The sequence below is a fragment of the Equus caballus genome, chromosome 4 (assembly GCF_041296265.1).
Source record: "Equus caballus isolate H_3958 breed thoroughbred chromosome 4, TB-T2T, whole genome shotgun sequence".
Lineage (NCBI taxonomy): Eukaryota > Metazoa > Chordata > Mammalia > Perissodactyla > Equidae > Equus > Equus caballus.
This window is the reverse complement of record NC_091687.1, coordinates 4519284-4534221: the sequence shown is the minus strand read 5'-3', so window position 1 is coordinate 4534221 and position 14938 is coordinate 4519284. Positions and strand designations below refer to the sequence as shown.

The 14938-nt window shown below is 39.2% G+C and overlaps 1 protein-coding gene across 2 annotated transcripts in view; it reads left to right on the top strand.

The window, feature by feature from the left end:
• The window catches only part of RELN (reelin), a 459089-nt gene that overhangs the window by 66958 nt on the left and 377193 nt on the right, over positions 1 to 14938 (top strand). For both annotated transcript variants that reach the window (XM_023638850.2, XM_070265359.1), the window contains exon 2: positions 2711 to 2821. In XM_023638850.2, the coding sequence (XP_023494618.1) occupies positions 2711 to 2821 (111 nt within the window). The remainder of the gene's footprint in view (positions 1 to 2710; positions 2822 to 14938) is intronic.

The window sequence follows — 14938 nt, the reverse complement described above, 5'->3', positions numbered from 1 at the left end:
GCATGAAAAATTTTTATGTATCAGATGGTCCTGGACAAGATTTTTTTTTATTGAGGTCATAATAGTTTACATTATTGTGAAATTTCACTTGTACGTTATTTGTCAGTCACCATAGAAATGTACCCCATTACTCCTTATGCCCACCCCCAAACCCCTTTCCCCTCTGGTAACCACTAAACTATTCTCTTTGTCCATTTCACATGTGAGTGAAATCATACAGTGTTTGTCTTTCTCTGTCTGACTTATTTCACTTAACATAATACCCTCAAGTTCCATCTATGTTGTTGCAAATGAGATGGTTTTGTGGCTTTTTATGGCTGAGTAGTATTCCATGGTATGTATGTATACCGCATCTTCTTTATCCGTTCATCAGTCGGTGGGCACTTGGGTTGCTTCCACATTTTGGCTAATGTGAATAGTGCTGCAATGAACATAGGCGTGCATAAGTCTCTTTTAATTGTTGATTTCAAGTTCTTTGGATAAATACCCACTAGTGGGATAGCTGGGTCATATGGTATTTCTAATTTTTTGAGAAATCTCCATACTGTTTTTCATAGTGGCTGCACCAGTTTGCATTCTCACCAGCAGTGTATGAGGGTTCCCTTTTCTCCACATTGTCTCCAACATTTGTTAGTTTTTGGCTAGGTGATTATAGCCATTCTAATGGGTGTAAGGTGATATCTTAGTGTAGCTTTGATTTTCATTTCCTTGATGATTAATGATGTTGAACATCTTTTCATGTACCTATTGGCCAGCTGTGTATCTTCTTTGGAAAAAATGTCTGTTCATATCCTCTGTCCATTTATTGATTGGGTTGTTTGTTTTTTTGTTGTTGAGTTGTGTGAGTTCTTTATATATTATGGAGATTAACACCTTGTTGGATATATGATTGGCAAATGTTTTCTCCCATTTGGTGGGTTGTCTTTTCATTTTGTTCTTGGTTTCCTTTGCCTTGCAGAAGCTCTTTAGTCTGATGAAGTCGCACTTGTTTGTTTTTTCTTTTATTTCCCTTGCCTGAGTAGACATGGTTTTTGAAAAGATCCTTCTAAGACTGATGTCAAAGAATGTACTGCCTGTGTTTTCTTCTAGGAGTTTTATGGTTTCAGGTCTTACCTTCAAGTCTTTGATCCATGTTGAGTCTATTTTTGTGTATGGTGTAAGATAAAGGTCTACTTTCATTCTTTTGCATGTGGCTGTCCAGTTTTCCCAGCACCATTTATTGAAGAAGCTTTCCTTTCTCCATTGTGTGTTCTTAGCTCCTGTGTTGAAGATTAGCAGTCCGTAGATGTGTGGTTTTATTTCTGGGCTTTCAATTCTGTTCCATTGATCTGTTTGGTCTGTTTTTGTGCCAGTACCATGCTGTTTTGACTACTATAGCTTTGTAGTATATTTTGAAGTCAGGGATTATAATGCCTCCGCCTTTGTTCTTTTTTCTCTGGATTTTTCTGGACAAGAAACTTAATTGCACTGTATCACAAATTCCTCATTTGTAACCTGGTAATGATAATAGTACCCCCTTTATAGAGATGTTCTGATAATGAAATGATGTAATACATGTTAACTGCTTAGCTCACTGCCCAGCCAAGTGGTTTACATGCCGGTACTCAAAATGTTAGCTATTATTAAAGGATATGAAGGTAATTAACTTCAACATCCACTGCCATTTGGGGGGTAGCATGATGTCAGGCTATTCTATTGACATATGTGCCTTGTTTTATGTTTTACAATATGGGTGTTTCAGACCATTCAGCTCTATTCCCTGGATTTCCTGAAGTTTGATTTAAACATTCTCATCAAAGTTAATATGACCTTGGCCATTCTTCTTACTGCCACCAAGCTGATGACAGCTTTGTACTGTGCATTACCAAAATAATGTTACGTTCTCCCGGCTGCTTCCTGAAAATGGCATCATCTTGATCTTATAAAACCAATGCAGAAGAAAGTATTATGTCAAGGAGGAAATTATGATCAATTTTTAGGGTGGTGAGCAAGAAAAAATTTTAAGAAACCAAACCTGAGTAGCATACAGATACATTTAATTTGACCCTTTTCTTCCCAAGAACATGCTGATTTTCTGGTTATGAAACCATTTGGACTCCTCTTCTAGACTTTGTTCTAAAACTTAAAACATGCAGTGGTCTTCCTTTCTTGTTCTCAAAAGGAAAAGGGCTGACTGTCTTCATGCAAATTAGTCTGCTTTTGTTGAAAAACTTCAAGGGACTCATCTATGAAATATAGACTCACAATGAGAAATACAGTGCATCTTACTGTTCTTTTTTCAGCCGATGTAAGATTGTTTCCCACAGTATAGAATATTTTTTAAAAAATGTGTTTTATCACAATGCCAAAACTCCAGCGATGCCTTTGACTGCCTTCAGGGGTGGTGGTGGTTGGGGGGAAGACTAACTATTCAATACTACATTATTTTCAGATGACTTTGCACATAGCTAGGGAAAGTGCAAATGAATGCAGAAAGATAGGACCAATGTGCTAAATTTAGGACCGGCAATTATAGTCATTGGAATTCTCAGCTTCCTTTTGCTCCTCTGTAATTTCTAATATAAAGAAAATACTAACTAGCGATAGTATAAAAATAATTAGTTAATAATGAGTAAAGATTGTTTTGACGATGTGTGACACTTCAGAAATGTATCTCCTTATTCTGACTGTATTAATTGAGGCTTCTTTTCTTGCCCCCTCTGTGTTTCAGTGACAATTTCAACAAGCACCTTCTTTGACGGCCTGCTGGTGACAGGACTGTACACGTCCACAAGCGTTCAGGCTTCCCAGAGCATTGGAGGGTCCAATGCTTTCGGATTTGGTAAGTCATCCTGACACAGGAAAACGATAGTTATAGGTCTTGTTTATTTATTTTTTTATTTTTAAAGATTGGCGCCTGAGCTAACTACTGTTGCCAATCTTCTTCCTTTTTTTTTTTTTCTTTTTCTCCCCAAAGCCACCTGGTACATTGCATATTTTTAGTTGTGGGTCCTTCTAGTTGTGGCGTGTAGGACGCCACCTCAACGTAGTCTGACCAGCGGTGCCATGTCTGTGCCCAGGATCCGAACCTGTGAAACCCTGGGCTGCCAAAGCTGGGCGTGCAAACTTAACCACTCGGCCACGGGGCCTGCCCCTAGGTCTTATTTTTTGAGATGTCTGTTTTAAAAGTATTAGATGTTCATTATTTCAGAGAAAATAATCTGCAGTGCTTTTTGCGTGTTTGCTTGAAGTTGGGTGGATTGAAATAAGTCGTGTAAATGTGCAGCCGACCATGAGTTTGGCATGACCATCTTTCTATCCGTCTCTCCGTCTACTGCCACTGTTACTCTTGGTCTTGTGGGGTTCAAGTAAATTTCTGTGTTCTGTCGTTTAGGTCGCTGGGATTAGAATTCACTCTGATGCCCATGTAATTATTCAGTAACCTGTTTTTATAAACAGTTTTTTAAATTCTAGGGTAGGTGAAAAGTGTCATGTTAAGTTTGGCAAGTAAGCATTGTACAAAGTGGAAGATAGTAATAATTTTTGAAATGATTGAAGTCTATGAATATTCATAAAACAATGCAATTTAATATTTAAAACACTTACATGGAGTCTTTGTCCTTAAAATCAGAGACTTTTGGCAGGTTACTTATGTGGAGAGGCAGAAGGCTACATGATGGTCACTGATCCTAGAGGATGCTGAATTTGGAAATCTCTCGTTTGCCTATAATGCAGTAAACGTGCCAAGCTGGAATTAAGTAGACCCTTTTTGGCGTCAAAAATGCAAATTTAATATATCAGTTTAGGGTAAGACATGAAATCACTGATCTTACTTTCAAATGGGAAAACCGCACAGGACTTCCTCCACTGACATGAGGAAGATAGAATTGTGTTATGAAAGGTAGCCATGTGTTTTATTTTTTTCTGGGATATTTATTAAATAAATAATTTTACCTAATTTTGATATATGTAGGGGCGCCTCCGCTGTGTCAGGTCCCAGCAGTCACTCTGCCCAGGGGACTCACTGATGTCAGAGCAATGATGCTGGTGCTCCATTGTCACCCTCCTGGCCAGATGAGGTCCACAGCCTCAGGGCTTAAAGGAACCTGGGAGTCATTTAATCATCATGTTAAATTATTTGACATTGAGAATTTGCCCTAATTTTTAAAAATCCCAGTTAAGCTCTTATAATCTGTTGGTGGCTACTTTTAAAGTCTAAGCCTCAAGAAAAAAAGTCTCTTAGGTCTAAAAATTCCACATTTTTAGTTCCACCCATTTTGTGCTCTGCAGAGGGGAAAGATCCGCTTATAATCCTATATATGTACAAAAAAATATATGTGGCAAACTACCTGCTATATTACAACAGACCCATAAGTAGTGTTGCCAGATTTAATGAATAAAAATTTACAAGACATCCGGTTAAACTTGAATTTTAGATAAACAGCTTTTTTTTAGTATAAGAGGGCAATATTTGGGATAAGACATCCTGCGTTAAAGCTGAGCCTAATTAATTCAAGACCTCTGGAGTGGGGCTCGGGCATTGGTCATTTTTAAAGCCCCCAGGTGATTCTCGTGTGTATCCGGGGCTGAGAACCACTGTCCTCTCTCAGTCCAGCGTCCAGGAGCATCAGCATCACTGGGAACTGGTAGATACAGAGCTCCAGGCCTTACTCTAGACCTCGAGAATCAGGTACTCTGGGGATGGGACCCTCTGATCGCTTTTTAGTAAGCACTCCCCTTGCTTTTGACGTGCATCAATTAAGTGGGAGAGACAGACATTATTTAAATGACCAAATAAATATGTCGTAGCAAATCTTCCTAGGGGCTAGCTAGGATAAGGACCGAGTGCTGGCAACGGGTATGACAGAGAAACTAGATCTGGTCTGGAGTAAAATGGGATGTGGTTAGGAAGGGCTTTCCTGAGGAAGTGGTCTTGAGCTGAGTTGTGAGGGATGAGTAGGAATTAGTTAGCTAAAGGTCCGTGGAAGGTGGGGGCGCAGCATACCTGCAAGAGGGATGGAAAGAAGCTGGGTATTTTCTAGGAATTGAAGGAAGTCCTGGGAGTGGCCAGACTGGATTCAAGAGGGAAAGTGATAAGGCTGGATGGGAGACCAGAGCCAGACCGTTTAGGATCTCGGGAAGGGGAAGCCATTGAGGGTTTTAGGCTGAGGAGTGACTGGAACAGCTTTTCATTTTAAAAAGATCACGCTGGGGCCAGCATGGAGAACAAAGTGTAGCATCCAGGAGCAGATGCAGAAAAACTATTCTGTGCTTAAAGGTTCTGATGTGACAGGGCGTGCAAGGAGTCCGGCTGCAGGCTGACCTTGGCAACAAGAAGGAGATGTGTGGAGGGGAAGAGTTTGGGCTGTGGGATCATCCATGCTTGCAGGTCCGGTCCCCAGCCTTCATTGGTCACGTGCTCCAGCCAAGTTGCTTGACCTCTCTAGGCTTTATTTCCTCGTCTCTGAAATGGTGATGATGATGGCACCTGCTCCACAAGATAGTGAGTGGTCGGGATGGGGGTTCAAGGAGGTGATTTATGTAAAGCCCCTAGCTCATAGAAAGCACTCGATAAAGCTAGATATTCCCAAATTGTGAATCTTGATAACTGACATAGCTGCTTTCCTTGGTCCAGGACTGGTATATTTTTCCCTTGGTGGGGGAGGGGGGAGGGGGGAGGGGGGGGCAAAAAACAGTTCTCAGGTAGAATGAATGTGGAGTTTCTACAAACCCGGGTGATTTGAGAGGACTTGGCCAAGTGAAGTAACCCTCATTTGCCAAGATGGAGGCTTTAAATGAGAAAAATCATTAACTATCATTCACAAGTATGTTGTAAACACATTTTGGAAGAACATATGAAATGCATGTATCATATTGCCTCAGAGTTTAGCTAGTAAGCCAAACAAAAAGCTAAGAATGAAATTGTTAGAAATTATTTAAGACACCCAGGCGTCAAGACACTTTCTTTGGTGACTTTGAAGCTATAAAAAGGCAGTTTCACTTAAATTAGAGTGTATTTTGATTAGCTTAAATTACACTTAGTCTTTCTATCACCATCAACCCTGTATCATTGTGTCAATGGTCTGGAGAGACTTCTGAATGTGAAGCCCATTGATGATAGTTTGACTTCCACAGCAAAATGCTCAGGTCTGCCACTGGTCACTTGGCATTTTTATAGGACGTGATTTTATATAGTGGGATAGGTAAGTGAGACCTTTTTTAAGTTCCAGTAATAGCCAAATAATTTTATGTGTTTATGTGATAGTGGTAAATTACCTTAAAAACAAAATTTAATAATATACCTGAATATTGTTAAACAGAGTTAATCTTCATAAATAATGTTTTTGAATAGAAAACAGGAGATAAAATGTCTTTTTAGATAAAAGGTCACTTTTGGAAACAAACACATATTAATTTTTTGGTGTTTGATTTAAATTTAGCATATTCTTTACAATTTAAGAACACAATGAAAAAGATTTGAGTAGGGTGCAGGTGAGAAAGTAGAGGAAACTCGTACTGAAGGCAAAATGTAGAAGAATTGATGCTTTTTGGTAGTTTAGTAGTTATAGGAGGATCAGGCTGAAATACTGTCGCATTCTTTGATCTAGAACAAAAGAGTTATTGAATTCATAGTCTCTCATTAGGCTCTGACTTAACTGATGGAATGTTAAGCAAACTTGATTTGTTTGGCATTTCCCCAACAGATTGTAGGATTAGTGTGTCATATGTGTAACTAGCTACGATAAGTAAGGCAAAGTACAACATATCGTTGAATCTAAAAAGGTACTTCTGAAAGTTTTTTCCACTTATGGTCAATTTTAATTGTGCTAATTACACTAAGGTTATAGCCACTCTCCCTTGAATGTAAAATGTGTGCATGACCAGCCAAAATAAGGCCGTAATTATTCTTAAGATACTGTTGCATAAATGTAATTCCACTAACAGGACCGCAGCCTTTTATGCAAAATCAGAATTCTTTAAAATGCATGCCTCACTGACCAAAAATAGAGAAATGCCTAATAACCAGAAACACATTAAAACAATAGCTGTGCAGAGATGGCTGTATGGCAGCAATGCATGATTTGAAACACCTCATTTTGCTTGTCAGTATAAGAAAACATGCTGCCCTAGGAAAGCGTAATGTTTAATTATGGCCATCTCTTTGTGCATCCCAGAAAAAAGATGCTTCCCTCTTGTCTTTGGCATTGAATTCTAGCTCAATCATGTAAATCTTCAAGGCTCATTGTGGTCGCTCAATGAAGGGCTATTTGAATATCCTTTCATACAAAATTGTTCCTTTTCCAGAGGCTGAAATGCATTTTACTCAATATTTAGTATTCTGGCTCTAAAAGCATTTTACTCAATTTTTTTGTATTCTGGCTCTAAAACCCTGAGAGTCGAGTTTGCAGGTCTGATGAGTAGCAGCCACACTTCAAATTGTTAGGCCTTGCATAAATTAAACTTTTGTGCTTTGCAGTTCCTAGATAATCTTGCTCAGCTAATGCATCAGCCGTTTTAGCAGTTTTTCGCTTAAAATTTTGTAATTTCGTATGTGGCTTTTTTTTTTTCTGTAATAATTACGCAACCTAGATCTAATCATTTGTTAAGCTACAAAACTTAAAATGGCAAGATTTGCTGAAATCCACATCTGGGGAGAAAATGTAGTGAACAGATGCAAGATTTTTCTTTTTAATATTTTCTCTTAAATATTCATTTAAGTCAAATTTTTAATAAAGATTAAGCAACTAATATAAAAATTTAATATTTCCCATATTATCTTTAAAACATGATATTAGAATTTTTGAACTTAATGATCTGATTTTTTCCAATGTGATTTGACACTCTAGATCAATAGGAATATATTTATAAAACAAATTATTTAAATGTTTTAAGAAAGACATCAAATTTTAGTAAATGTATTGGCCACTGGTTAATAAAAATACCAGTAGATTTAGATTGTATGATAATGTTTCATTGCCAGGATGCAGGTTATTGTTACTACCTTATTTTATTGTCACTAAAAACAAAAATGTAGGGTCTATTTAAGCTAATTTTTGGTTACCCTTCACATTAAAACTAAGTGGAACCTTTCACAACTTTGCGAATTATCACCAGGACCCTTACGTCCCTGGATGTCAGCTAGAGTTCAGTCTTAGGTATGCTGTCTGTGTGACTTTGAGACACACGTGTTATGAATCCATGCTTTAATATCTGTAAAGAGGGGCAGCCATAGCAACTTCATTAAATAGGGACCTGTATAGTAGTGGCATTTATTTACTAGCCTAAATTAAGCTAAATTACTCAGAATGATCTTGTTAAATTTATTTTGTCTGTCTCTTTACAAAGAAACGCTTGTAATATACTTGGGGAAGTTTAAACATATTGATGGATTCGAAGGCATGACCTTTTATTGAATATGGTAAATGACCTATAATTAACAAGAAGAGTCTAGTTAATGAAACAAATTACTCTAGTCAATGGTACAAGGAGCATAGCTGACAAGAGATGAAATCGCCATTAATTTTTCCTATTTACAGGGTATTAACCTAAGTTTGGTCCTTATTCAGTCCATTTGGGTATGCCAGCATTACCTTCATTGAGAAATAGTATTAGCTAGTTTGTGTTCGACATATGACAGAGAATTCAGGGATGTTTCCCAATGCCTAAGTAACTAGAAAGAATCACTTACTAGAATAGTGGGCATGATGAATATAAAGCTGTTGAATTAATCAACCGACAAATGGCTAAAGCCGCTGTTGAGGGGCGTGAGATTTGGGCCACGTGGAGGAGTTGGTGGAGAAAGGCAGCTCGGTGCAGTGGTTCGCTACATGACCTCTGGCGTTGGGCAGCTCAGGTTCCATACCCGGCCCTGCTTCTTGCTAACTTGGGCCACATACTTTCCTTCCCTGAGCCTCCGTGTCTGCCTTTGTAAAAAGAGGATGATAACAAAGCTGCCTAGTTCACAAAGCTGTTGGGTGGATTAAATGAGATTATCTATTCAGGTGCCTAGTATATATGCTCAAAATTGTATTATTTAAAAACTCAGAAAGAAGTGAGAATTCTTTCTTTCGAAATGAGAAATAGAATGAGAAGATGGTTCAAGTGGCAGAAGGTTTGAAAGAAGGAGGTTGACTTTAATTTGGAGCAAGGGAATGACCCCATTACTTACCCATAGAACTTAGAGCTGAAATGGACCTTTGGTAGAGCCGGGCTCAGCCCCTGCCCCAACCTATAGGTAAGGAAGCAAGGCTTAGGAAGGGCGACTGGTGGCTGTTACACGAGATAGTGTAAGTGTGACAACTAAAGCCAGGTGTTCTGACATCACATCCAGTTCTCAGATAATTTTTAAAAATGTATAATTTGCATACCATAAATTTACCATTTTAAAGTATACATTTCGGTGATTTCCAGTATATTCACAAGGTTGTGCAACAAACACTGTTATCTAATTCCAGAACATTTGATCACCTCCAAAAGAAGCCCCATCCCCAGTAACAGTTACTCCCCATTCCTTCCTCCTCTCGGTCCCTGACAACCACTGATCTACTTTCTCTCTCCACGGATTTGCCTCTTTTGGACATTTCTTATAAATACAGTCATACAATATGTGGCCCTTTGTGTCTGAATTCTATTTAGCATAAAGTTTTCAAGGTTCATCTATGTTGTAGCATATGTCAGTGCTTCATTCCTTTTTATGGCTAGGTAATACTCCATTGTAGAGATGTACCACATTTTGTTTAGTGGATGGACATTTGACAGTTCCCAGATTTTTAAAAGGAGTTAGGGTTGTACAAAGTGGGAAAAAAGAAAGTTTAAAGAGGATGCAAAGCTATAGGACCACAAAATTCCTTAAATACTCATCAGTGGCTCTAAAACCTCTGAAGACCCAAATTGCTTCCCCTGTTTTTGGCTCAGATCTGAAAATGGTTAAACTTAGAAGACAAGATAAATTACTCCTCTGCCCTCTTTCCTGCGATTCAAGGGGGAGAGGCCACTGTGGCATGTTTTCACCCTGACCCTTTACCTCTGTTTAAACCACGAGGTACAGGCATACCTCGTTTCACTACATTTAGCTTTCTTGTGTTTTGCAGGTATTGAGTGGTTTACAAATTGAAGTTTGGGGCAGCCCTGCATCAAGCAGTCCATTGGCGCCATTTTTCAGCAGCATTTGCTCACTTTGTGTCTCTGTGTAACATTTTGGTACTTCTCGCAATATTTAAAACTTTTTCATCATTATTATATTTGTTATGGTGATCTGTGATCAGTGATCTATGAAGTTACTACTGTAATTGTTTGGGGCACCATGAACCACACCCATATAAGACAGCGAACTTAATAGATAAATGTTGTGTGTGCTGACTTCTACACTGACTGGCCATTCCCCCATCTCTCTCCCTCTCCTCTGCCCTCCCTATTCCCTGAGACACAACAACATTGAAATTAGGCCAATTAACAATCCTACAATGGCCTCTAAGTGTCCAAGTGACAGGAAGAGTCGCACGTCTCTCACTTTAAATCAAAATCTGGAAATGATTAAGCTTAGTGAGCAAGGCATGTGGAAAACTAACAGAGGTCAAAAGCTAGGCCTCTTGGGCCAAACAGTTAGCCAAGATGTGAACGCAAAGGAAAAGTTCTTGAAGGAAATTAAAAGTGCTACTCCTGTGAACACACAAATGATAAGAAAGTGAGACGGCCTTATTGCTGATATGGAGAAAGTTTCAGTGATCCAGATAGAAGATCAGAGCAGCCACATTTCCGGAAGCCAAAGCCTAGTCCAGAGCAAGGCTGTAACTCCCTTCAATTCTTTGAAGGCTGAAAGAGGTGAGGAAGATGCAGAAAAGTCTGAAGCTAGCAGAGGCTGGTTCCTGAGGTTTAAGGAAAGAAGTCATCTCCATAACATAAAAGTGCAAGGGGAAGCAGCAGGTGCTGATGTAGAAGCTGCAGGAAGTTCTCCAGAAGATCTAGCTAAGATGATTAATGAAGGTTGCTATGCTAAACAACAGACTTTCAGTGTAGACGGAACAGACTTTTATTGGAAGATGCCATCTAGGACTTTCATAGCTAGAGAGGAGAAGTCAATGCCTGGCTTCAAAGCTTCAAAGGACAGCCTGGCTCTCTCATTAGGGGCTAATACAGCTGGTGACTTTAAGGTGAATCCAGTGCTCATTTACCATTCTGAAAATCCTGGAGTCCTTAAGAATTATGCTAAATCTACTCTGCCTGTGCTCTGTAAATGGAACAGTAAGGCCTGGATGACAGTACATCTGTTTACCACATGGTTTATTGAATATTTTAAGCCCACTGTTGAGACCTACTGCTCAGGAACAAAGATTCCTTTCAAAGTATTCCTGCTCAATGACAATGACCCTGGTCACCCAAGAGCCCTGGTGGAGATGTACAATGAGATTAGTGTTGTTTTCATGCCTGCTAATACGAAATCCATTCCACAGCCCATGGACCCAGGAGTAATTTCAACTTTCAAGTCTTATTGTTTGAGAAATACATTTCATAAGGCTAGAGCTGCAATAGAGAGCAATTCCTCTGATGGATCTGGGCAAAGTAAATTGAAAACCTTCTGGAAAAGATTTATCATTGTAGATGCCATTAAGAACATTTGTGACTTGTGGGAAGAGGTCAAAATATCAACATGAGCAGGAGTTTTGAAGAAGTTGATTCCAGCCCTCATGGATGACTTTGAGGGGTGCAAAGACTTCAGTGGAGGAAGTCACTGCAGATGTGGTGGAAACAGCATGAGAATCAGAATTAGAAGTGGAGCCTGTTGATGTGACTGAGTTGCTGCAATCTCATGATACAACTTTGACGGATGAGGAGTTGCTTCTTATGGATGAGCAAAGAAAGCGGTTTCTTGAGATGGAATCTATTCCTGGTGAAGATGCTGTGAAGATTGTGGAAATGATAACAGAAGTTTTAGATATGAATAAACTTAGTTGATAAAGAAGTGGCAGGGTTTGAGAGAACTGACTCCAATTTTGAAAGAAGTTCTACTGTGGGTAAAATGCCGTCAAACAGCATCATATGCTGCAGAGAAATCTTCGTGAAAGGAAGGGTCAATTGATGTGGCAAGCTTCTTGTTGTCTTATTGTAAGAAATTGCCACAGCCACCCCAGCCTTCAGCAGCCACCACCCTGATCAGTCAGCAGCCATCAACATCTAGGCAAGACCCTCCACCAGCAAAAAGATTATGACTCGCTGAAGGCTTGGAGGATGGTTAACAATTTTTAGCAATAAAGTATTTTTAAATTAAGGTATGTACATTGCTTTTTAAAGACATAATGCTATTGCACACTTAAAGTACTGTATTGTGTGAACATAAATTTTACATGCAGTGGGAAACCAAAAAATTCATGGGACTCGCTTTACTGCAGTATTCACTTTATGGCAGTGGTCTGGAACCGAACGCGGTATCTCCAACGTATGCCTATACTCAAGCCAAGCGGAGTCAATCAAATTTACTAGTTCAGGAATTTGGAATCAAGACTCATCATTCCAAGTCCAACTCTTTATGAGCTGGATCAAGGACGTGTAAACATTTGGGAGCTCTGGACGGCCATCCTCCGCAATGGCTCAGAGGAATGTTGTGCAGGGAGAGGGGAAGAAGAGAGAGAATGCTGCCCTGAGGTACCAGAACTTTCCAGGCTTTTATTTTAGATTTTTGCCTCATCAGGCTCAAATCTTCTTTGGTTCTAAGAAACAATAATAAAAATAGCTGACACTTATCAAGTGCTTTCTATGTGTCAGGTGTGTTGCAGGTATGAACTCTTGATCCTAACAAAAATCCTACTATAATTGTCCTCATTTTATAGATAAAGAACCTGAGGCACAGACAGAGTAAGTAACTGTCCAGCCTGAGGTCACGCGCAGGGAGTTGCAAAGCCATAATTCAAACCCAGCTCTATAGCCTCTCGTTAAGCTGCCATTACAGCCCAAGCCAGCTTGAGTTGGTCTCTTTTACAACCAAAAGGACCTTGACCAATAAAAGGCCCTCTCTGCTGTAGCTCTACCTGTCCCTAACCCCCATCTCTTCCCAGACTCCTTCCATTCCTTTACAGTCATGTACGTTCCCACCACACACACACATATACACTCATGCACCGATCATCATAACCCACACACAGTTCCAGGATCCCAGCTGCTTTAAAGCCTGTGCCCTTGTTTGCAGTGCTTGGAATTCCTTCTGGCTCTATCTGCTGGGCAAACATCCTGTCATCTCCTAGGGCCTCTGTCCTGACTCACCTCCTCTATTGAGCCTTTGTGACCCCTCCTCTCTGCTCCCCCGTCCCTGGTGCCCACCTCCATGGAACTCTCTGCTCCCTCCTGCATGCCTCACTCTCTCCTCTGACCTCCACCAGCTCTCTAACAATCTACTGAATTTACTTGTTTAAAAAACCTTTATACCTCTTTGAGGACAAGAGATGGTCTAGTCATCTTTACTCTCATGGCATATAACAAGTACTCAATAAATATTTATTGAATGAATAAACCAATAAAATCTTCGAGGATTCATAAGATATTTTACTGCTAGAGCTGATCTTAGAAGATGCATGTATGTGCACAAGGGTACAGGTGTGGATGAGAGAGAGAATATTACTGTCTTTAAGTTTGAGGATATTTATGAATCTATATATGTACATGTAAGCCTATGCATCTATACATACATTTGAAACTATACAAACATATGTAAATTTTATCATCGGAGATCCTGAGGAAGTTTATTATCCTGCCTCCCACTTTGTCCCTTTCTCTCTGGAGGAGGCAGGCACCAGTGCCTTCAGAGAGGAGAGTAATTGATTAAGCGTCTTCTATACAGCCAAGAGGATGGAAAGAACTTTAAGAGATTGTTCAGTTCAGCCTCATATCTCAGGTCAGGTCACTGTCTTAATGATACATCTTGTCCCATCTCTTAAATCTTTCCAAAAATGATGACAGTATAATGTCTTGGGAACATATTCTGAGATTACAGCAAGTGAGATGACTAAGGAAGATTTCCTGGTATATACGTGTAGTCCCTTGCTATCACTTCGACACTTTTCTTATATAATTGAAAGTGGTAAATGTTTGTTGAAAAGTAATCATCACTTGTTTTCTTTCCCTTAGGCAAACAGACAAACAAAAAACCCCCACAAAAACAAAAAAAATGCTCTGCATAAGGTTCACCCATTTCATAGCTCCCTAATAATTCGCTTGTCGGTTTTCTCTGGACTCTACACAGATTCTGAATGGAGGAATTCAGCCCTGATTAGATATGTGCCCAGAAACCACTGTAGGTACTTTAAGAATGTATCCCTAAGGGAGAGGAGTCCTTCTAGTTCCTTTCTCTTCTTTATTCTTGCTCAAATCCCTGTGCTCAGAATCACAGTAAACTGATTGTTCATAGATAAGAACATCAGGAAATTCACATTTTTAGAGCAGATTCTAATAGAAGTTGTATATAAATTATGATTTTTAAATTATTTTGTTATAATTTTGCCTGTGAGTGTTAAAATCTTATTCGCGGAGAGACTCTTCTGTTTTGCCAAATGTAACCTTATTTCTGTTATTAAAGGAGATATTTTCCCCAAAGACTGAGCACCGATCAAACAAGGATAGAGCGCCAGGTCACTGTGTAGGGTACTTTCTCATATGCCAAAGTTTTTAAGAAGAATTCTGGAAAATAAGTTTCTGTAAATGAGGTCTTATCCCTCACTAGATAAAAACAAAATTGGGAACACTTTTCTCTTCCTTAAATAATAATTTTAAAAACCACTTAGGAATCGTGGGTCTTTGCTAATAAGACATACTGTTTTCTAGAAGAGTGACACTTTTTGGAGCATGCCAGACTGTGCATTTTAACAGGAGACTGAATAAGATTGAATATAAGATTGAATTAAGATTGACTATATGCTTATGGGAATAAACCTCAAAGATTGAGTCTGATCTAGCAGTCGTTTTACTTGTCATA